Source organism: Podarcis filfolensis, assembly GCF_964270895.1.
Source record: "Podarcis filfolensis genome assembly, chromosome: 14".
NCBI classification, from domain to species: domain Eukaryota; kingdom Metazoa; phylum Chordata; class Lepidosauria; order Squamata; family Lacertidae; genus Podarcis; species Podarcis filfolensis.
The window spans coordinates 46,082,521-46,105,176 of NC_139616.1; the positions used below are offsets into that span (position 1 = coordinate 46,082,521).

A 22,656-nucleotide genomic window follows, 5' to 3' on the forward strand; every position below is an offset into this window, starting at 1 on the left:
ATACAAAAAATTAAAAACAATTCTTTTTCATAATTTAAAACTCATTTGCTTGTTTCTTTGACTTCCTCACACCTCCCCTTCTTGTATTCCCATTTAAATAATCAAATCAGCAAATCCTTACCCTCTTTCATTTATCTTATCTCTATAACTTAACATTTTATAACTCAGTATTTTCATCCATTATCAATTCATTTTTGCATATTCTTATTAACTTTGTTACTAATACCACTTATTTCCAATCCAACACCATTTTAGTTATTTTTTTTTACCTATTTATGCCCTTCTTCCATATTCTTAAAGCATTACAGCTGGAAACCACTTAATTTCTATCCAGCATCATTCTAACATTCATTAATTTTGCAATATTTCTGTAGATAGTCTTTAAATTTCTTCCAATCTTCTTCCACCGCCTCTTCTCCCTGGTCCCGGATTCTGCCAGTCATTTCTGCCAATCCCATATAACTCTGTATTTTCATCCATTATCAATTCATTTTTGCATATTCTTATTAACTTTGTTGCTAATACCACTTCTTAACAATCCAACATCATTTTAATTATGTTTTTACCTATTTATAACCCTTTTTTCATATTCTCTTAAAGCATTACAGTTGGAAACCACTTAATTTCTATCCAACATCATTCTAGCATTCAATAATTTTACAATATTTCTGTAGATAGTCTTTAAATTTCTTCCAATCTTCTTCCACCGACTCTTCTCCCTGGTCTCGGATTCTGCCAGTCATTTCTGCCAATCCCATATAGTCCATCACCTTCATCTGCCATTCTTCCAGAGTGGGTAGATCTTGTGTCTTCCAATACTTTGCAATAAGTATTCTTGCTGCTGTTGTAGCATACATAAAAAAAGTTCTGTCCTTCTTTGGCACCGATTGGCCGACAATGCCCAGAAGGAAGGCCTCTGGTTTCTTCAGGAAGGTATATTTAAATACTTTTTTCATTTCATTATAGATCATTTCCCAGAAAGCCTTAATCTTTGGGCACGTCCACCAAAGGTGAAAGAATGTACCTTCAGTTTCTTTACATTTCCAACATTTATTATCGGGCAGATGATATATTTTTGCAAGCTTGACTGGGGTCATGTACCACCTGTATATCATTTTCATAATATTCTCTCTTAAGGCATTACATGCCGTAAATTTCATACCAGTGGTCCACAACTGTTCCCAGTCAGCAAACATAATGTTGTGTCCGACATCTTGTGCCCATTTAGTATTTTAAGCATGTATTGTGAAGGTGGCCATGATCTCCCAAGGATAAGGAACCTGTGACCCTTCAGATGTTGTCAGGACTAAATAATAATAATAATTTTCCTAATAACTAATAATAGTTTCCCCAGCCACTCTGGGCAACTTCTAACAAAAGATTCAAAATACATTAAAAAAACCAGTAATTAAAAACTTCCCTAAACAGGACTGCCTTCAGATGTCTTCTAAAAGTCAGATAATTGTTTATTTCCTTGTCATCTGATGGGAGGGCGTTCCACAGGGCGGGTGCCACCACTAAGAAGGCCCTGTGTCTGCTTCCCTGTAACTTTGCTTCTCACAATGAAGGAACCGCCAGAAGGCCCTCAGAGCTGGACCTCAGTGTCCAGGCTGAACAATGTGAGTGGAGACGCTCCTTCAGGTATACTGGACCGAGGTCATTTAGGGCTTTAAAGGTCAGCACTAACACTTTGAATTGTGCTCGGAAACATGCAGCTCCCATAATCCCTTACCTTTGGCCTAGCTGGATGGGGCTGATGGGAGTTTGAGTCCGACAACATCTGGAGGTCCACAGGTGCCCTGCCCTTGCCACGGGAGTAGACAAAAGTTGAAGTGTGCCTGGTTTGATGCCACCATACGCAGGTCCCTAACCCAGAGTGACCTTGAGGGCAGGGAAGGTTAGTTTTTGAGCTTGCCCGTTGGTCCAGCTGCAAACATTGCTTCTCCCCAGACTTTCCTAGACGATAATGGCTCATTGAACTGGGAAATCTACTACTGGATTGGCCAGGAAGCCACACTCGACAAGAAAGCCTGCTCTGCCATCCATGCGGTCAACCTGCGCAACTATCTGGGCGCCGAATGCCGCAGCATCCGGGAGGAGATGGGAGACGAGAGCGACGAGTTCAGCCAGGTAAGCTCCTTCCTCTCTGCAGGTTGCTGGCTATATCTATCTTTCCCCTTTCGGCTGTTTTTTTTTAAAAAAAAAATTTGGCAATTGTTTTTATTGATTTTCATATACTGTATTTTTTGCTCTATAAGACTCACTTTTTCCCTCCTAAAAAGTAAGGGGAAATGTGTGTGCGTCTTATGGAGCGAATGCAGGCTGCGCAGCTATCCCAGAAGCCAGAACAGGAAGAGGGATCGCTGCTTTCACTGTGCAGAGATCCCTCTTGCTGTTCTGGCTTCTGGGATTCAGAATATTTTTTTTCTTGTTTTCCTCCTCCAAAAACTAGGTACGTCTTATGGTCTGGTGCGTCTTATAGAGCGAAAAATACGGCATGTTTATGCATTCTTACAATATTAGTAGCCTAAAACTCTCAGAATGACCCTCTACCCTTCTTCTGGTTTTCTTGTTTCCACACTATAATATTTACACATTGATTTATATCAGCATACTGTTCATATCTATACACAGTTCTTTCTATAATCTCATATAGAATGCTCCAACAATTAAAAGTTTTAAGGTTTATCTCAAGCCTGCCAGTGTTCTTATATGTTATCAGTGTTTCTCAAGGTAAGTTATAAATTTCTTCCAGTCTTTTTGGAACGTCTGGTCATCCCGCTCATGAATTCGTCCCGTCAGCCTGGCTAATTCTGCGTACTCTACCATCTTTGTTTGCCATTCCTCAATTCAAAAAAATTCACAGCTGATTCCTCAACTCTTTATTACTGTGCTTGGCTTTCTTCAAGTTGGGCTGCGTCTAAAATTTGCCATTTAGGTTTTCAAACCTTTTTTGTAAACTCAGTTTTAGAAACTGTACCTTTGAGTCCTCAATCCTTTATTACTGCGCTTTGCTTCACCTAGGTCGAGCTAGGATTATAATACTTCAGAATTTTTGGGAGTTTTATCCCCTTTCTTTGAATTTGGTCACTTAAGGTTTATGATTTCTGTATTTCCTTCTGAGGAAACTGAATAGTTCAGTGAAACGAGGTTTGTAGCCGGCATCCCGTTAAGGCTTTGTTCAATTCTAGGTTTTTCTAATTTTTTCCTTAAACTTTTTGATTTTTATTATTTAGTTTATTTCTATAAGATAATATTTCTAGACGATTGCTTCTCGTTTCAGGGATTTTCACGGTATTTCATTTTTTGTGTGTAATTCCTCGATAGTCGGCAGATCTTGATGTTTCCATCCTTGAGCTATCAAAACTCTGGCCGCCGTTGTTGCATACAGAAATAGTTTTTCCATCTTCTTTTGGTATCTCATCCAAAGGGAGGATGATGATGTTAAAAAATAACTTTCGTGGCTGTTGGCAGGTCTTTGATCACGAGATCTCCTACATTGAAGGAGGGACGGCCAGTGGCTTCTATACAGTGGAAGACACACACTATGTCACCAGGTAAGAAATGATGATAATGTCCCCTTTTGAGACCTGGTACTTCTTCTGTTTTTAATATTTCTATCCAGGGCACAACACCCAAATCTTGTTTTGCTTTTGTGTGAAGAGAGGGTGCTTCTGAGCCCATACAGAGTCCTTTTTCTGCTAGCCCTAGAGTTTTTGGGCCTCAATGTGCTGCCTCTTCAAAGACTCACTTTTAATTTAGGGGATCCAGATTTATTTATTTTTAAGATGCTCCTACTTATGACTCCTGGCTGTTCTCCTTGTTCCCCTCTGTTTCTTAATTACAGGGGACTAACACCAGTAAATTTCTAATTTTTCATTTGATTATTCTGCCTAGAGACAGATGGAAGGGGACATCTTGGCCATAGCAATAATTTTGGATTGGGGTTAATTCAACAGTACGAAAAACCTATTTTGGTCAGAGAACAGGAGATTGGCAGGAATGTCTCAAGTTCTGACGGCAGGATAATAAATAATGTGGGATGCAGGAAAGATTTGTGACTTTGAGATTGTTTTGAATTTGGGAGAAACTGTTTAGCTTGCAATTCCCCTTGGTGGGGCAGTGCCTTGATAGATCAGTCTTCTCTGCCTAGATTTTTCTAGTGTAAAAATTATATGTCAGAGGCCTCCATACCGCCAAGTTTTTTTGCCCTAGAGCAGCCTCTCTCTATCTAGTGTCAATCCATTTCCTCTTCCGTGCTGGCCCTTTTGAATGTCCTCTTATTTTAAGGAAGTAGGGGAAATCTTCATGAATTGCAAAACTTCCAAGACCTTTGGCCAACAGACCCATTGGTGGATTTAAGTTTCCCCCTGTCATCTAACATTTTCGCCCCCCCAATTTCCATGTAGGCTTTACCGCGTTTATGGAAAGAAGAACATAAAGTTGGAACCGGTACCTCTGAAGGCAGCATCTCTGGACCCTCGGTAAATATTTGGGGCGATTCTCTTTTGGAAACGGGATCCTCTAAAATCAGCAATTTTGGGGGAAACTAATCCTAAAGTATTAGGTATGGCTGAGTTGGCGTTCTAGATCATCTGTCTCATAGGAAGTCCTCAATCAATTCATTACGTTGGTGGAGTTGTACTTGCAAAGGCATCCTTGGTTTGGACTAAGGAGTTATTTTCTAAGGTCCACCAAGAATTTCTTTTAAAGAATGAGAAAACTTTAACTCCACGTTAGTGTTTACTATCCACATTTGAGGGAGTAAACCATAATATTAAATGCAAGGAATTGGTTTGTTCTATTGATTGTCGCGCAGCAATCTGGAGTTCAGAGATGGAAATCCTTTGAAAATTTAGACAATCCTTGCTTGGCATTGGGATGTTAGGACTGTTGCACTCTCAGATGGGGAAATGGCTTAATATAGCCAGCTCCTGCAAGGCAAAGAAGGACCACAGACCTTTTATGCCACCCGGGAGGATTTTATTTCATACACGCCTTTCCATGGAGGCACAGATTGCAGCTATAACAAAGGCGGCATTTTTTCATCTCTGCCAAGCTAAGCAGTTGGCTCCTTACCTCTCTCGCCCTGACCTAGCCACTGTGATCCATGCAACGGTCACCTCCAGACTGGATTATTGTAACTCGCTCTATGTGGGGCTGCCCTTGAGACTGACCCAGAAACTCCAGCGGGTGCAGAATGCCGCGGTGAGACTCCTTACGGGGTCCTCGCTGCTGGATCACTCACCCAGTGCTATACCAGCTGCACTGGCTCCCGGTGGAGTACAGGATCAGGTTTAAGGTGCTGGTTTTGACCTTCAAAGCCCTATACTGCCTAGGACCCTCGTACCTACGGGACCGCCTCTCCTGGTATGCCCCGCGGAGGACCTTACGGTCTTCAAACAAAAACATCTTGGAGGCCCCAGGCCACAGGGAGGTTAGACTGGCCTCAACCAGAGCCAGGGCTTTTTCGGCTGTGGCCCTGATCTGGTGGAACGCTCTGTCACAAGAGACTAGGGCCCTACGGGACTTGACATCTTTCCGCAGGTCCTGCAAGACAGAGCTGTTCCACCATGCCTTTGGCCAAGGCACAGTCTGACCCCCTCCTTTGGTAATCCTCACAGAACTCTAGCCCAATGGTTGCCATTAATTTGACTCTGAATTGATTTTCAAATGAATTGATTTTAGAATGTTGTGTTACTTTTATTGTTGTTAGCCGCTCTGAGCCCAGCTTCAGCTGGGGAGGGCGGGATATAAATAAAATATTATTATTATTATTATTATTTATTACATCTTGTGATAATGTACAAGGGCATCTCTCAATAGCAGCATCAGAAATATGGAAAGTGTGAGATGATTTTCAGTTCCCACCTGTGGCTCCTAGAAGCTGTTGGCATGTGACAGCAGCCACACCCTGGGAATGGCTTGGACTGGCCGGCTAAGCCAGGTGAGGGTAGCCGATGGGTCTCAAACCCTCAGTGAGTTAGAGACTTCCCCTGCATGTGAAGACAGACCCTGGTGGATTGAGCAGATGAGACCAAGAGTGGTCCAATGGGCAAGAAGGCAGTTTCTTCATGTGCTGTAGAGGGAAGTGAGGGGCCGATGGGGCTCACCCACCTGGGAAGGTAGCTCACCTAGGAGAAAGAAAACTCTGATCCCGAACCTCCACTGCCTTGTGGGATATCTTCGGGAGAAGAAAAGGCTCGGGAATAAACCCTAGATGAATCTGGAGTTCCTAAGACAGTCGGATGGCGTCTTGTTCGCTTCCTTCCAGCAAGTCCTGCAGCCCAGCTGGTGCCAAACATTTTGCTCTGCTTTCCTTTGGACCCCATCATTGAGGCTGAGAGGGAGGCCTTGTCGTCTGGGCAACCCAGGACCTCCATGCACACTGCCCAGGCTTGCGCCCAGGGCTGGATTTAGGTTTGATGAGGCCCTAAGCTACTGAAGCTAATGGGGCCCTTTATATGTCCAGATGTCCTTTGTCAGCAACAAATTGTTGCTGTTTTTTGTGTTAAATATATGCTATATGGTAATTTATGGACCCAATAGGTATCTGAAGCCATTTGCACATAACAAATAGGAGCCTACACAACACAAAACACTATTGCGGTTTGTAGGTTTTATTTTATTTGCTTTTTATCTTATATTTTGGAAATTACATCCAGTTTTTTTTCCCTTTAAATTTTTTTGGTTCCCCCAAGAGAGTGGGGCCCTAAGCTGTAGCTTGTTTAGCTGATACGTAAATCTGGCACTGCTTGCGCTCCAGGGAGGTCACCTTGATGCTGCTAATGCAGGGATTTGACTTCAACCCCAGAGGCAGACTCCATCGTCTCTTGAGACAGGCAGATGCCAACGATACATGACGTATTTAGTGCCTCCTGCACTAATTGATAGCTGTTTCATTTATTTCCTGGAAGGAATGTGTTCAGAAATCCTGCGGGGGTGGGGGGATATGATTTATAAGAAGCCTTTTTTTTCTTAAATTCTAAGGTTTGGAGCCATGGTTCCCCCAGGGGGGTAATTTGATTTTTAGGGGGGGGGCAATTCGAGAATGAGTTATTAACAGTGAATGGCCTTTTAGGCTTCCTCCATGTGAATAGGAGTTCACTTTTTGAATAGTAAGAATTATATGTCATTGGGGGCAGGGAGGCATCAGGATTTTAGAGATGCTTAGGGGGGGGCATGGCCAAAAAAAGGTTGGGAACCACCAGGTTGGAGGATGCTGGGAGTTGTAGTTCCATAAAACCTGGGGGGTTAGAGGAAACCCCCATCACTGATTTTGAGTGAGATCTGCAGCAGCTTCTAGCTATTTGGAAAAAGGCCCCCTTCCGTTTTTTTCTTTTCCTTTTTTATTCCTTTATTTATTAAATTCATATTACACATTACCGTATTCTTCACTCCATAGGGCGCACCGGACCACAGGGCGCACCTAGTTTTCAGAGGGGGAAATCAAGAAAAAAAATCTTATTCTCCCCCCCCCCCAGCCCCAAAGAGCAGCGTACAGGCTACGCGCAACCTCTCCCTGCCGGAGGGGCTGCGTGCGGCTATTGCACAAGCCAAGACAGGGAGAAGAAGCCATAGTCCCGTGCAGCCTCTCCCTGCCGGAGGGGTTGCACGCAGCTATCCCAGAAGCCTTCCGAGCGCAGCGCAAGTTCCCGCTGCGCTCCTCAGGCTTCGGGTTCCTTTTGCTGAGGCCGGGAGATCAAGACTCTCCTGGCTTCAGCGAAAGGAACCTGAAGCCTCCAGAACGCAGCGGGAACTTGTGCTGCGCCCCGAAGGCTTCAGGCGGCTATCTCTGAAGCCTGGAGAGTGAGAGGGGTCGGTGCGCACCGACGCCTCTCGCTCTCCAGGCTTCAGCGAAAGCAACGCGAAGCCTCCGGAGCGCGGAGGGAGCACTCCCTCTGCGCTTCGGAGGCTTCGCATTGCTATCGCTGAAGCCAAGGAGCCTGCATTCGCTCCATAGGACGCACACACATTTCCCCTTAATTTTTGGAGGGGGGAAAGTGCGTCCTATAGAGCGAAAAATACGGTAGTTGCCATACAATTTCAGCACTGCACATAACATATGTTATATTAAATATATGGATTCCCCACATCTAACCCCGTACCCTATTCACGATTTACCCAAATACCCATGTGACTTTCCTCACCCACGTGCAAGATGTCCTTCTCGCTACGTTAAAACTCTATCATTGTGTTCGTATTTATTCATCACATTAATCAGTCCTAGAATCATTGCATTAATGAACTCAGCCAGTACTTATCCAAAGATTTCCATTGAAGTAATACTGTACAATATATTCTTCAACACGCTTACGTTCCTTCCTTAATTCTTGTTTTGATTGCATTCAATATATTTGCAGAATTTGATTGCATTCAATATATTTGCAGAATTTGATTTGCCACTGTGACATTGAGGGAGTCTCCTCCAATTTTTGGCCACATGTACTCCTGCGGCCGCTGTTGCGTGTAAAAAAACTCTGATGACCTTGTCTTTAGGGTCTTTTTCTTTCTTTATCTCCAACTTGCCTCTTTCCTGGGCCTTTTTTTTCAAGGTTCGTCTTCCTGTTGGACCATGGCCTCGAGATCTACATCTGGAGGGGGAGCCAGGCCACTTTGAGTGGCACCACCAAAGCCAGGTAACTCCCCAAGCAAGGAGAGGGTTGTGGTTGATGTCAGTAGCTTTGTGTCTTTGGGTGTTGTCTGTGGTAAACTTTATTTGAACTGCTGATACCATTATCATTTTTTGTTTATTTCATTTATACTTTACTTCCTAAAATTTGTACACCATTTCTTTGTAGCAATAAAAACTCAAGGCAGTTTGCAAATGAAAACAAGAAAAATCAAAACGAGTTACAACACTTTAAAACATTCAAGAAATTAAAACCAGCAGTAAACTAAAAACAGATTAAAACACATACCAGCATTCCAGACATCTGGCTAGACTTGCCTTTAAAAAATGGTTTTTAGCAGGTGCCAAAATGTGTACAGTGAAGATGCCTGATGGATATCAATCGGCAGGGAGTTCCAAAGTGTAGATGCTGCCACACTGTAATAAAAATAAAAATTAATTTATTACTTATACCCCACCCATCTGGATGGGTTTCCCCCAGCCACTCTGGGCAGCTTCCAATAGAATATTAAAAATACGACAAAACTTCAAACATTTAAAACTTCCCTAAACAGGGCTGCCTTCAGATGTCTTCTAAAAGTCAGATAGTTGTTTATTTCCTTGACATCTGATGGGTGGGCGCCACCACCGAGAAGGCCCTGTGCCTGGTTCCCTGTAACTTCTCACAGTGAGGGAACCGCCAGAAGGCCCTCGGCGCTGGACCTCAGTGTCTGGGCAGAACGATGGGGGTGGAGACACTCCTTCAGGTACACAGGACTGAGGCCATTTAGGGCTTTCATGGTGAGCACCAACACTTTGAATTGTGCTCGGAAATGTCCTGGGAGCCAATGTAGGTCTTTCAAGACTGGTGTTATATGGTCTCGGTGGCTACTCCCAGTCACCAGCCTAGCTGCCACATTATGGATTAGTTGCAGTTTCCAGGTCACCTTCAAAGGTAGCCCCATGCAGAGCACATATAAGATTGATTTCATACAAATAGATATTATGCAGCACCTGCAATGGTGCCAGCAGTCAAGTGGGTGTGTCATGGGTTAATGTCATCTCGCATGCGAACTGCCCCCAAGTTGTTTAAGGGCTCCATAGACAAATAATACATGGATTTTCACTCTTGATATGCTTGCCATGGATTCTGCTTCCTGGAAACTGGTTATGTGCCATTTTTACATCCTGGCCACCTTGAGGTTATTATTACCTGTGTGGATAAGCATCTGTTTTTAATTTTGTTTCCAGGTGTTTTGAAGCATTTGGTGGTTCAGATGTATTGCTTAGCTGCATTGTCGTTCAACACCCTGGACTCTTTTGGGAGGGAAGGGGTGGGAATGTATTAAGTAAATGAAAAACCGAACACTAATTGGAGCTGAACCCTTGTTACAATGCAGAGCAGGTGATCTGCTCCTCTGAGCTCCCTTTTGTGCTTCCCTGAATTAGTCTTGCGCTCTGTTCTCTCCCCCCCCCCCCAGGCTTTTCGCAGAGAAGATCAATAAGAACGAGAGGAAGGGGAAGGCAGAGATCCTGACCGTCAGTCAGTCGCAGGAGGCGCCCGAGTTTTGGGAGGTCCTGGGGGGGCAGCCGGATGAGATCAAGCCCAACGTCCCAGATGACTTCAAGCCTCCCAGACCTAAACTCTACAAGGTGAGTTGGTGCTGACATCTGTCACACCCAGGGTGGATAAAAATCAATGATTTTTTCCGGATTTTTGTTTTATTTAATTTGGATTTTATTTTTCATTGAAATCGGATTTTTAAAATAAAATGCTTTTGGAGGAAAAATCTTTGTAAATATAGTTTTCTATTTAAGTTATATTATGGTCCAGACGCCAAAGGAAATAAAAATTTGTTTTCAGTTTTTCACGTGTGCTAAAGCTCAGTCTCAGTTTCTTATTTTTAATTGTTTAACCGTATCAGTTAGCAAACATGGATACATATGCTATAATGTTATTGTTTTAGTTAAATAAAACATTTAAATGATTATTTTTCTCCTTCCAGTAAAATACAGCAGAAAGGTTGTCCAAATATAAACAGTTAACTTATTAAAAACCTGACAATAATTTCATAGTTATCTGTCTCTGTATTTCTAATAGTACAGTCATACCTCAGGTTGAATGTGCTTCAGGTTGAGCGCTTTTGGGTTGCGCTCCACGGCAACCCGGAAGTAATGGACCGCGTTACTTCCGGGTTTCGCCGCTTGCGCATGTGCAGACGCTCAAAATGACGTCATGCGCGGAAGCGGCAAAACGCGACCTGCAGACGCACCGTTACATCTTACGTTCTGTTCAGGATGTGAACGGGGCTCCGGAACAGATCCCATTCGCATCCTGAGGTATCACTGTATAACCAAATCAGTAATTTTTGATATGACTGGAAAAACTACTCTGAAAATTTACTATTCCAGAAATGAAGCCTTCATCTGGTTGTAAATATTAAGATTATACCAGCAAGAATGAGTCTTTCTGTAAAGAAAAAATGATTTAGATAAAGTCTTACTGACTAGTGATTTAAATCAATTTGATTTAAATCAATTCTACCCTGGTCACACCCAAACACTTATAACAGCTCTCAACACCCATAACAAACTACAGTTCCCAGGATCCTTTGCGGGAAGCCAGGGATATATAAAGCGGTATGACGCTGCTTTAAAAGTATGGGGCAGAAGAGACACCGGAGCAGGAAAAGCCTTGCCAGGTGGGCTTTTGATTGCTCCCTTCTCCCTGCTAACACCCTTTTCCCCTTTTCTCCTTCCTTCTCCCGTTCTCCCACAGGTCGGTTTAGGTTTGGGTTACCTGGAGCTGCCCCAGATCAACTACAAGCTTTCTGTGGAACACAAGAAGAGGCCCAAAGTGGATCTGCTGCCAGAAATGAGACTGGTACACGGCTCTATGTTTCTATATATATATATATAGAGAGAGAGAGAGAGAGAGAATTGTAGAATTGGAAGGGACCACCTGGGGTCATTTAGTCCAACCCCCTGCAATAATAATAATAATAATAATAATAATAATAATAATAATAATAATAAATTTTATTTATACCCTGCCCTCCCCAGCCAAGACCGGGCTCAGGGCATCTAACACCCGATATAAAAACAAATTAATTGTAATACAACTTAAAAACAAGATTAAAATACAACATTAAAACATTAAAATACAGCCTCATTTCAATGGAAACTCAAATCAAAAACTTATGCAGGAATGGGATGGGGAGAGGGAATAGAGGGGGAAGCTCTACTCTCTCCCAGGAACACAACTGCATCAGGGGACCTATTTATTTTCATTTCTATCCCACCATTTTCTCCCCAAGAATCTTCACAGTTCTCCCCCATCTCCTTTAATCCCCACAGCAACCCCATGAGGTAGGTTACCCTGAGAAGCAGTGATTGGCCCCCAAGGTCACACCCAGTGAGCTTCATGGCCGAGTCAGAATTTGAACCCTGCTCTCCCAGGTCCTAGTCCAAGACTCTAACCACTACACGGCCTCGGTCCTGTATACCTGAAGGAGGGTCTCCACCCTCATCCTTCAGCCTGGACACTGAGGTCCAGCGCCGAGGGCCTTCTGGCAGTTCCCTCCCTGCGAGAAGTGAGGTTACAGGGAACCAGACAGAGGGCCTTCTCGGTAGTGGTGTCTGCCCTGTGGAACACCCTCCCATCAGATGGCAAGGAAATAAACAACTATCTGACTTTTAGAAGACACCTGAAGGCAGCCCTGTTTAGAGAAGCTTTTAATGTTTGATGTTTTATTATGTTTCTATGTATTTAAGTGTGTTTTAAGTGCATTATACAGGGACGTGGGAGGTGCTGTGGTCTAAACCACTGAGCCTGGGGCTTGCCGATCAGAAGGTTGGCGGTTCGAATCCTCACAGCAGGGTGAGCTCCCGTTGCTCGGTCCCAGCTCCTGCCAACCTAGCAGTTCGAAAGCAAGTAGATAAATAGGTACCGTTCCGGCAGGAAGGTAAACGGCGTTTCCATGCGCTGCTCTGGTTTCGCCAGAAGTGGCTTAGTCATGCTGGCCACGTGACCCGGAAAAGCTGTCTGCAGACAAACGCCGGCTCCCTCGGCCTGTAAAACGAGATGAGCGCCGCAACCCTGGAGTCGTCCGCGACTGGACTTAACTGTCAGGGGTCCTTTACCTTTACCTAAGTGCATTATACAAATGTGGCACTAGATGGCGCTGATGAGCTAATGGCAAATTCCATATATATTTCACAACTTTATTTTAAAAAGGGTTTTCACACCGTTTTTTGTATCTGTGTAGATTCAGCCATAGTAACTTATGTCTTTGACATCTATGGGAGGGCATTTATTAGGGTGGACACCACTACTGAGAAGGCCCTCGGCTTACGGCAGCTGCTTTGAAATGGTGGCAGCGCATTTCCAAATAGCTGCTGTTCCGACGGGCCCTTTGGGCAACTCTGGCACTAGGCCTTGAGGAGCTGCCGAAACGGATCTTGGCAGCCGAGCAGGGTGAATCGAAACCCTTCCTTCTTGTCTCCCGTTCCGCAGCTTCAAAGTCTGCTGGACACCAAGTCCGTCTACATCCTGGACTGCTGGTCTGACGTTTTCATCTGGATCGGCCGGAAGTCTCCTCGCCTGGTGCGCGCCGCTGCCCTCAAGTTGGGCCAGGAGCTCTGCAGCATGTTGCATCGCCCCAAACACGCCATGGTGACCCGCAACCTGGAAGGCACTGAGTGCCAGGTAGGTGGGTGGACGGGTATTTATTTACAGTGGAACCTCGGGTTGCAAACTTGATCCATGCGGGAGCCACATTCGCAACCCGCAGCGCTGCGTCTGCACAAGGGCCAAAACCCGGAAGTAACCCGTTCTGGTACTTCCAGGTTTTGGCGCGTCCATAACCTGGAAACGCGTAACCCGAAGCGTCTGTAACCCGAGGTACCACTGTATTCATTTTTTAAAAACCCACATTTGTTGTTGTTGTTGTTTAGTTGTTTAGTCGTGTCCGACTCTTTGTGACCCCATGGACCAGAGCACGCCAGGCACTCCTGTCTTCCACTGCCTCCCGCAGTCTGGTCAAACTCATGTTGGTAGCTTCGAGAACACTGTCCAACCATCTCGTCCTCTGTCGTCCCCTTCTCCTTGTGCCCTCCATCTTTCCCAACATCAGGGTCTTTTCCAGGGAGTCTTCTCTTCTCATGAGGTGGCCAAAGTATTGGAGCCTCAGCTTCAGGATCTGTCCTTCTATTGAGCACTCAGGGCTGATTTCCTTCAGAATGGATAGGTTGGATCTTCTTGCAGTCCATGGGACTCTCAAGAGTCTCCTCCAGCACCATAATTCAAAGCATCAATTCTTTGGTGATGTCTGTCCTTTTTTGCCCCCCCCCCCAGGTCTTCAAGTCCAAATTCAAGAACTGGGATGATGTGCTGAAGGTGGATTACACCCGCAACGCGGAGTCGGTCAAGCAGGCGGACGGCCTTTCAGGAAAAGTTCAGAAAGACTCCGAGAAGAAGGACCAGATGAAGGCTGACCTGACAGCCCTCTTTCTGCCGCGCCAGCCCCCCATGCCGCTAAGCGAGGTAGGTCTCGGACGGAGCGGGTGGCTGGGCCGAGATTCTCCTCTGCAGATTCGCCTCGCGTGAAGCAAAGGCGTGAGGGGGTCTCAAATCTGCCCTGCTGCTTCCTGCCCCGGTCGTCGTCCGACCCCAAACTCTTTGTATTCAAACCAAGGAGAAAATTCCTACGTGGATTTCTGTAATTTTAAGGCTCCGTCAGTCAGTGAGCCCCTTTATACCCCCTGTAAAATTCAAAGCGTTGGTGCAGACCTTAAAAGCCCTAAAAGGCCTCGGTCCTGTGTACCTGAAGGAGCATCTCCAGCCCCATCGTTCAGCCCTGTTGTGGGTCTCAAAGCCTCCTTTCCCCCCATTTTGGAGAGCGGAGGTTATGGGTTTGTTTTGCTCTCTTGTTTTTATTAGGAATTTTGGGTTTTTATCTTGTATTTGTGAGATTTAACGTCCGGCACACCTCCGCTGCGACTCAGTGCTTCTCCCGGCGTCTAGCAGAGTATAGCGATGAGCGGAGTAGCCTGTGTTGAGGAATCTCACCCATGCAGAAAAACACTACGTACACAGCTTCTTTCTAATCTAAGAAGTGTTTATTTACAGCAGAGAGATATATCAGCAGTCCGGGAGACTGCTTTCCCACAGTATTTTTATGCTGTGAACCACCCTGAGATCTTCAGATGAAGGGTGGTCTTTATTATTATTATTATTATTATTATTATTATTATTATTATTAACCATATTTTTTGCTCCATAAGATGCATCTGCCCATAAGACGCACCTAGTTTTTAAAGGAGGAAAACGGGGGGGGGGGGAATATTCTGAATCAAATGTTGTACTAAACTATTTTAGTAATAAACTTCCTGTATATCAGAGTGATATAGGGACGCGGGTGGCGCTGTGGGTTAAACCACAGAGCCTAGGACTTGCCGATCAGAAGGTCGGCGGTTCGAATCCCCGCAACGGGCTGAGCTCCCCTTGCTTGGTCCCAGCTCCTGCCAACTTAGCAGTTCGAAAGCACGTCAAAGGGCAAGTAGATAAATAGGTACCGCTCCAGCGGGAAGGTAAACGGCGTTTCCGTGCGCTGCTCTGGTTTGCCAGAAGTGGCTTAGTCATGCTGGCCACATGACCCGGAAGCTGTATGCCGGCTCCCTCGGCCAATAAAGCGAGATGAGCACCGCAACCCCAGAGTCGGTCACGACTGGACCTAATGATCAGGGGTCCCTTTACCGTTACCTTTACATCAGAGTGAGAGGGACAGGAGCTGTATGTTTCTGTAGCATACGCACTCAAGGAGCGACGAGCGGGGAGGCAGCACACCTCCGGACGAACCCAACACAGGAACTCCAGCAGCCTCCTCTCGTATAAGCGGCTCCTCTTCCACTTTGCTGCTTTAAAGTGAGCCACAGAGGAGGGAAGGAAGGGGAGCCCACCCGCCCGCCCATCCGTCCCTCCTCCCCAGCTTGCTTTAAAGCAGCAAAGCTGGGCAGGAGCCGCTTACACCCGTGTAAGCGGCTCCTCTCCCGCTTTGCTGCTTCAAAATGAGTCACGGAGGAGGAAAGGAAGGGGAGCCATGGATCCTCCGCTCACGAATACACCCGGATCCCCCCGCTGTCCATAGGCATTCACTCCATAAAACGCACAGACACACCCCCTTACTTTTTAGGAGGAAAAAGTGCGTCTTATGGAGCGAAAAATACGGTGTGTGACACCTCCTCACTGCTACGTTCAGTCTTCCTCTTAGTTCTGCCGTCAGCCCCACTGCAACTCAACTCTTTCTTTCTTGGGGGGCAGGCAGAACAGCTCATGGAGGAATGGAACGAAGACCTGGATGGCATGGAGGGCTTTGTCCTGGAAGGCAAGAAGTTTGCCCGCCTTCCTGAGGAGGAATTTGGGCATTTCCACACCCAGGATTGCTACGTCTTCCTGTGCCGGTAAACAGGCCCTTGTTGTCCCTCACCCACCCACCTCCGCAGGCATTGCCTCCCTCTTTATTTCCCTTCTCTGTCCAGTCCAATCCAATGCAGAATCATGGAATTTGTAGAGTTGGAAGGGACCCCCCAAAGGTCATCTAGTCCAACCCCGAGCACTGCAGGATTTGGACCAAATGAGAGTGTTTCCGTTGTGTCTGGAAAACATGCCTACGGAGCTGACTTACACCGAACCAGGCCACGGGTCCGCCTGGGCCCTCCACACCTCTCAGCCCGGCCCTGGGAGCTCTCCCCAAGCCACGCCTCCTTGGCCACACCCTTTCTCACTAGGCCACACCCCTCACCGGTCCTGCTTGGCTCCGCCTTTGAGCCCTGCGGTGCAGATGGGGCTTGCGATCCGCGCTGAAGCTTCCTCGGGAGGAGGGAGCAAGCTGCCGCCATCGCTGAGCCATTCACTGTGCTTTGCGCCTTCAAAGGTACTGGGTCCCCGTGGAGAGCGAGGAGCAAGAGGAGGAGGAGAAGAAGAAGAAGAAGAAGAGACCCGAAGGGGCTGTCGAGGGAGAGGAGGAGGAAGAGGAGGAGGAGGAGGAGGAAGAAGAGGAGAAGCAACCCGAGGAAGATTTCCAGTGCGTTGTTTATTTTTGGCAAGGCAGGGAGGCCTCCAACATGGGCTGGCTCACATTCACTTTCAGCCTCCAGAAGAAATTCGAGAACCTTTTCCCTGGGAAGCTGGAGGTGAGCAATTTCGGTGGTACCTGAGGGTCGATTTCAAAAAAATCCACTGGGGAAACTGTTATGTCCCTGTGGAGACAGCAGTATTGAGTCCGTGGCTCATGTGCTTCTGGCTTGCACTCATTATAAAGAAATGTTAAATTGATTGTAAAACTAATGAAATGTATAAACTTGAAAAGTATAAATAAAAGGGAGGGAACATGGCCGGCTGGAACCCAGAACAAAGGCACTCTGCACTGTGGTTATTTTAGTCAACCACTTAATATAAGAGGAATCGTGGCCATGGATGGTACTGTACTTTTCTGTGTATTAGACGACGGTTCCCCCCCAAAAAATATGCTGTTAAAAGGGGGCAGTACACACGTTCAGTGCATATTGTTGACGTGCGATCCCCCCCCCCATTTTCTTAAGTTTGAGTCCCCCAAAATTGGGGGCATCTTATACAAGGGGGCGTCTTATACACGGAAAAGTATGGTAATCCTCCTCGGCTCCTCCTTCCATCGTTTCAGGTCGTGCGGATGACGCAGCAGCAGGAGAACCCCAAGTTCCTCTCCCACTTCAAGCGGAAATTCATCATCCACAAGGGCAAGAGGAAAGCGAGAGATGATGGGCTTCAACCCAGCCTCTACCACATCCGTACGAATGGCAGCGCCCTCTGCACCCGGTGAGTGGCTCCTGCCTCTGGCCCCTTTAGGTCCCTTTACCTTTCCCTAGCTGCCTATATTAAGTTTTAGCAGTACCTTTCTCCCCATCACAATTGTGGGTCTTTCCCTCAGGCTAAACATACTCTGCAACTTCACTTGTTCCTCAGAGGACGGTTTCCAGCATTCTCGCCAACTTCCGGGTTGTTCTTCTCAGAAATGGGCATAATCACAATGCCAGGTGTTAACTTTCACCTTTTCTCTGCGTGTTGGCGATTGCGATTGAATACCTTTTTTTCTTCCCCCTTTCTTCCCAGATGTATCCAGATCAACACAGACTCCAGCCTTCTCAACTCCGAGTTTTGTTTTATCCTGAAGGTAACCTCTTTGTCAGTGTCTAAGTCTAATACTTTATAGTCTGGTTTTCAACTCCTGTCCACCTTTTAAAGTGGAATTAAACTCCTTATAGGATTTTATACTGCTGCTTTCTCTAGTATGGGATAGCTTTAGCATACACAGGAATCAAAAGTTTTGTGTCTCTCTTGTAGGAAATGCAATGCTTTTTTCTAAAAAAATATTTAGGGGGTCCTCTCATTTTCCGACTCATATTGAAATACTGCCCCTTAATGAGGCCAAACTCAGATTCACAAAATGTTGAGGGGTATGCGTTCCCCTGGGGTGGGGGAGCACTGAGGAACGTCCAGCATTCATAAGGGCTAGCAACTTGTTCTTAAAAATGAATTCATGAAAACGAGGTGCTTGAAAAAGCTAAATTCCGCCAGTATTGAATTTTTGTGGCTTTTCTTGCATTTGGCAAGTCACAGAACCTATATTGTGCAACATATTCACTAATCATCTTTTAAAAGGTGCAATGGAAAATTTTGAGGCCTCTTTTCCTTGCTTCTTGTGAATGGTGATGCACACACTTGCACACACTCCTGGATCCAGAAGTCTGCAACCTGGATTTAAGAATCCATTTTGGATTGTATTTAACAGTTCTTCCTTAGAGAGCATTCTGTTCAAGAGCGCCCTTTTCAGAACAGGAAAAAACGAAGATTGATCTGTCACTGGCCACAACTGTAGTGCCAGGTCAACCTTCCGACATCTGTGATTTTTCCCCCCTATTAACATTCTTATTAACAGCAATAATAATAATAAAATTGCTTGGCCGCTTTTCCCACAAAACTGACACAAGGCAACTTACAAAAACAAGAGTAAAAACAACCTGAAATACTCAAGAGCAATATGCATAAATGAGTAGATCCAATTCAACCCTCAAAGAATGAACAGCAAATTAAGGTCCCTGTCATGACATCCTTCTATACTTTTGTCCCCCAACGTTGATGGTGAGGGGGTTGTGTTGGAAGTTTGGGGGCACCTAATTGTGAATGGTTAAAACGGAGTCAGAGATCTCTAAATTCCCTGTACTTTTGACCTCTTTGCTGACCTCCATATCTCAAATGGCAGGAAGATTCAAGGACAATCCAAGAAACATTTAAACATTTCAGTGTAGTATAGTATCAAAATACATATTTTATTTTTAGAATACGGATAGATATCTTTTCAAAATGAGAGCAAGAGCATCGAGTGATACTTAGCACAATCCTAGTTGTGTTTTCCAGTGTATTTCTTATTAATTAAAAATTCCATGTGGTGCAGGCAAAATGTTGTTCTGAAAGTGTGGCCCAGAGAAAAAAGTTTGAGAACCACTGGTTTACCAGGGGTCAGCAAATTTTTTCAGCAGGGGGCCGGTCCACTGTCCCTCAGAGCTTGTGGGGGGCCAGACTATATTTTGGGGGGGGAAATAAATGAATGAATTCCTATGTCCTACAAATAACCCAGAGATGCATTTTAAATAAAAGGACACATGTAAAAACACACTGATTCCCAGGCCATCCGCAGGCCGGATTAAGAAGGTGATTGGGCCAGATCCGGCCCCTGGGCCTTAGTTTGCCTACCCATGGTTTAGACCAGCACCTCTTCCAGGTATTTAGACCCATACCTGTATCCTGTTTTACAACTTCCTCACACTTCCACCTCGAGATGAGATGTCACCTTTAACGACCCCCTGAGAGAACAGAGGAACTAGCCTGGCTGCCTTTGTTTTCTCCAGATAAGTTAGTTCGGTTGGAACTAGACACCTTTTCCCAGCCTAGGCATGTGCTTCCCATAATAAACTATCGTCTTCTTGCTCTGCAAGCATCTCTTTGTGTGCAGTAGCAGCAGCCAAAGCCCACCCTGTCATCTACAACTTCATTAACATCTATCTACAACTCCACTCTAGTATCTCTCAGTATTGTGAATAACACCAAACTTACCTTTTGTTGGCATCTTCATGAACTTATCTAAAAGGCTGAGTTAAGCATTTGAAAAATCTATTGAAACCAGACATTGTAAGCTCATCTTAGGTTGGGTAGTTCGCCAAGTCTCTCTGGCTTTGTTTAATGTTTTGTATTTTTCTCAGAAGGTGGATAAAGAATGTTTAATTATTATTCTGTGTATATTAATCGCCAACGTGTTGCATGAGTCACACTACTACAAAGTCCACTCTTTGGCCGGACACACTGAACTCGCTATGTACGGAAACTCTCCAGGAGGTTATAGGGTTCCCTTTCAACGTTTCCCCCCTTTTTCTCCAGGTTCCCTTTGAAAGCACGGACAACCAAGGCATTGTATACACCTGGGTGGGCCGGGCCGCTGACCCGGATGAAGCCAAGCTGGCGGAGGACATGATGAACTGCATGTTTGATGACTCCTACAGCAAGCAGGTGAGTCGGAGCAGGAAAACAATGGCCGGGCGGGGGGAGGGGGGCCTGCGCGTGAGATGATGAAGCAGACTGTTTCCCATCCTCTTTCCTTGCAGCCAGGGCCAGATTTAGGTTTGATGAGGCCCTAAGCTGCTGAAGGTAATGGGGACCTTTATATGTCCAGCTGCCCTTTGTCAACAACAAAGTGTTGAATATATGCTAGATGGTAATTTATGAGTTTGACCAAACTGCGGGAGGCAGTGGAAGACAGAAGTGCCTGGGGTGCTCTGGTCCATGGGGTCACAAAGGATCGGACACGACTAAACAAAAACAAAATTTATGGACCTAAAAGGTATCTAAAGCCATTTGCACATAGCAAAACATGTATTTTATCAAAGCAACTGTTGAACTGAAATACAATTAAGAAGAAGTACAGTGGTACCTCGCAAGACGAATGCCTCGCAAGACGAAAAACGCGCAAGACGAAAGAGTTTTCCATTTTTTGAGTCGTTCCGCAAGACGAATTTCCCTATGGGCTTGCTTCGCAAGACGAAACGTCTTGCGAATTCTTGCGAGTTTGTTTCCTTTTTCTTTAAGCCGCTAAGCCGCTAATAGCCGTGCTTCGCAAAACGAAAAAACCGCAAGACGAAGAGACTCGCGGAACGGATTAATTTCGTCTTGCGAGGCACCACTGTACCATATTTTTTGCTCCATAAGATGCAGCTGACCATAAGACGCACCTAGTTTATAGAGGGGGAAAGCAAGAAAAAATATATTCTTCGCAGAGCATGTAAGCGGCTCTCGCTTTTCTTGCTTTAAACCCTTCCGTTCCTCCTCCCGCTTCACTGAGAAGCCAGCAGAGCAAGAGTGATAACTGCGCGGCGTCTCTTGTTCTGCTGGCTTCCCAGCAAAGTGGGATGAGGGACGAAAGGGAGCCCTTACAAGGGAGCTCAGAGCAGAGCCTAGCAGCGGCTCTTGCTGGCTTTTCTGGGAGGTGTGGGAAGGGACACAGGGCAGCCTGTCAGTTTCTTCTCCCACCTTGCGGAAAAGCCCCCAAGAACCGCACACACGCTCCGCGTGGCTCTTTAAAGAGAGCGCTGAGCAGAGCCTCCCGCCTGCATTCGCTCCATAAGACACACACACATTCCCCCTTACTTTTTAGGAGGAAAAAAGTGCATCTTAGGGAGCGAAAAATACAGTATATTAATAGTGAAATGCAATTAAGAAGTATATTAATAGTGAAATAATTATTAAGCTCTAACTTAAAACGATTTTTTAATTCATACCAAACTTAATAATGCCAAACACATTGGCATTTGGCAATAACGAAAGTTCCTTTAGAAACACAATTTACAAATACTCGTAATTTTTGGGGGGAAGGGGCCAAGAGAGGGGCTTGTTTAGCTTATACGTAAATCTGGCACTGCTCACAGCCTGCCCTGGCATCCCTGGCATCAGGCAGATTGGGGAAGGTAAATCGGGGGATTCGGCTGGATGACCTCTGGGGAACTTACGGTTTGCTCTGGGTGTTCATGCAGCCTGCAGGGGTTTCTGCTGGTGTGAGCCTGAACTGAATCCCATCTGAAGGAGAGAGCCATTGAAGGCCGCTAGCTGGGACATCTCTGTTCTGCCTCCACAGTTGGTGGCAATAATGGAAGGGAGAGAGAGGACTCTTGTGCTCCAGTCCTGCTTTTGGTGGTTTCCTGGGGACATATGGTTGGCCCCTGTGAGAACAGGATGCCGGACTAGGTGGGCTACTGGCTTGATTGCGAGAAGCCAAGTTACAGGGAACCAGGCAGAGGGCCTTCTCGGTAGTGGCACCCGCCCTGTGGAACGCCCTCTCACCAGATGTCAAAGAGATAAACAACTACCAGACTTTTAGAAGACATCTGAAGGCAGCCCTGTTTAGGGAAGCATTTAATGTTTGATGTATTACAGTATTTTTATATTTTTTTGGAAGCCGCACAGAGTGGCTGGGGAAGCCCAACCAGATGGGCGGGGTATAAATAATAAATTATTATTATTATTATTATTATTATTATTATTATTATTATTGACCCAGAAGCCCTGTCTTACCTGCCTCAAAATGGCCTCTCCCCCTTTTGTTCCAGGTGATAAATGAGGGAGAGGAGCCTGAGAACTTCTTCTGGGTTGGAATTGGTGCACAGAAGCCTTATGATGGAGATGCAGACTACATGAAGTATTCTCGCCTGTTCAGGTGAGCGCTGTTCTTCTTGGTCCTCCCCTCACTCTCTTCCTTCCCATGAAAAATATTTTACCTACTTCAGGGGCATTAGCATAAGCTTTGAAAACCAGGGAGGGGGGCATCGTACAACGGGGTGAGCGACCTGCGGCTCTTCAGAATTTGATGGACTCCAATGCCCAGCAGTCCCATCTTACACGGTCACCGTTTGGAGACAAGGGCACCTGCTGTGCTGCAAGTTTCTTGGCACTGAAGCCCCACTCA

At 45.7% G+C, this 22,656-nt stretch overlaps 1 protein-coding gene and 1 long non-coding RNA gene across 2 annotated transcripts in view; both read left to right on the forward strand.

Moving 5' to 3' along the window:
• The window catches only part of LOC310749297, a 193,288-nt gene that overhangs the window by 29,543 nt on the left and 141,089 nt on the right, over nt 1-22,656 (forward strand). The window lies entirely within an intron of this gene.
• Nucleotides 1-22,656, forward strand: part of FLII (FLII actin remodeling protein) — a 48,069-nt gene that overhangs the window by 21,400 nt on the left and 4,013 nt on the right. The window contains exons 14-27 of the mRNA XM_083585578.1: nt 1,951-2,130; nt 3,475-3,557; nt 4,410-4,484; nt 8,556-8,639; nt 10,093-10,264; nt 11,391-11,495; nt 13,128-13,319; nt 13,968-14,156; nt 15,933-16,072; nt 16,546-16,804; nt 17,311-17,465; nt 17,760-17,820; nt 20,082-20,210; nt 22,301-22,407. Of these exons, the coding sequence (XP_083441704.1) occupies nt 1,951-2,130; nt 3,475-3,557; nt 4,410-4,484; nt 8,556-8,639; nt 10,093-10,264; nt 11,391-11,495; nt 13,128-13,319; nt 13,968-14,156; nt 15,933-16,072; nt 16,546-16,804; nt 17,311-17,465; nt 17,760-17,820; nt 20,082-20,210; nt 22,301-22,407 (1,931 nt within the window). The remainder of the gene's footprint in view (nt 1-1,950; nt 2,131-3,474; nt 3,558-4,409; nt 4,485-8,555; nt 8,640-10,092; nt 10,265-11,390; nt 11,496-13,127; nt 13,320-13,967; nt 14,157-15,932; nt 16,073-16,545; nt 16,805-17,310; nt 17,466-17,759; nt 17,821-20,081; nt 20,211-22,300; nt 22,408-22,656) is intronic.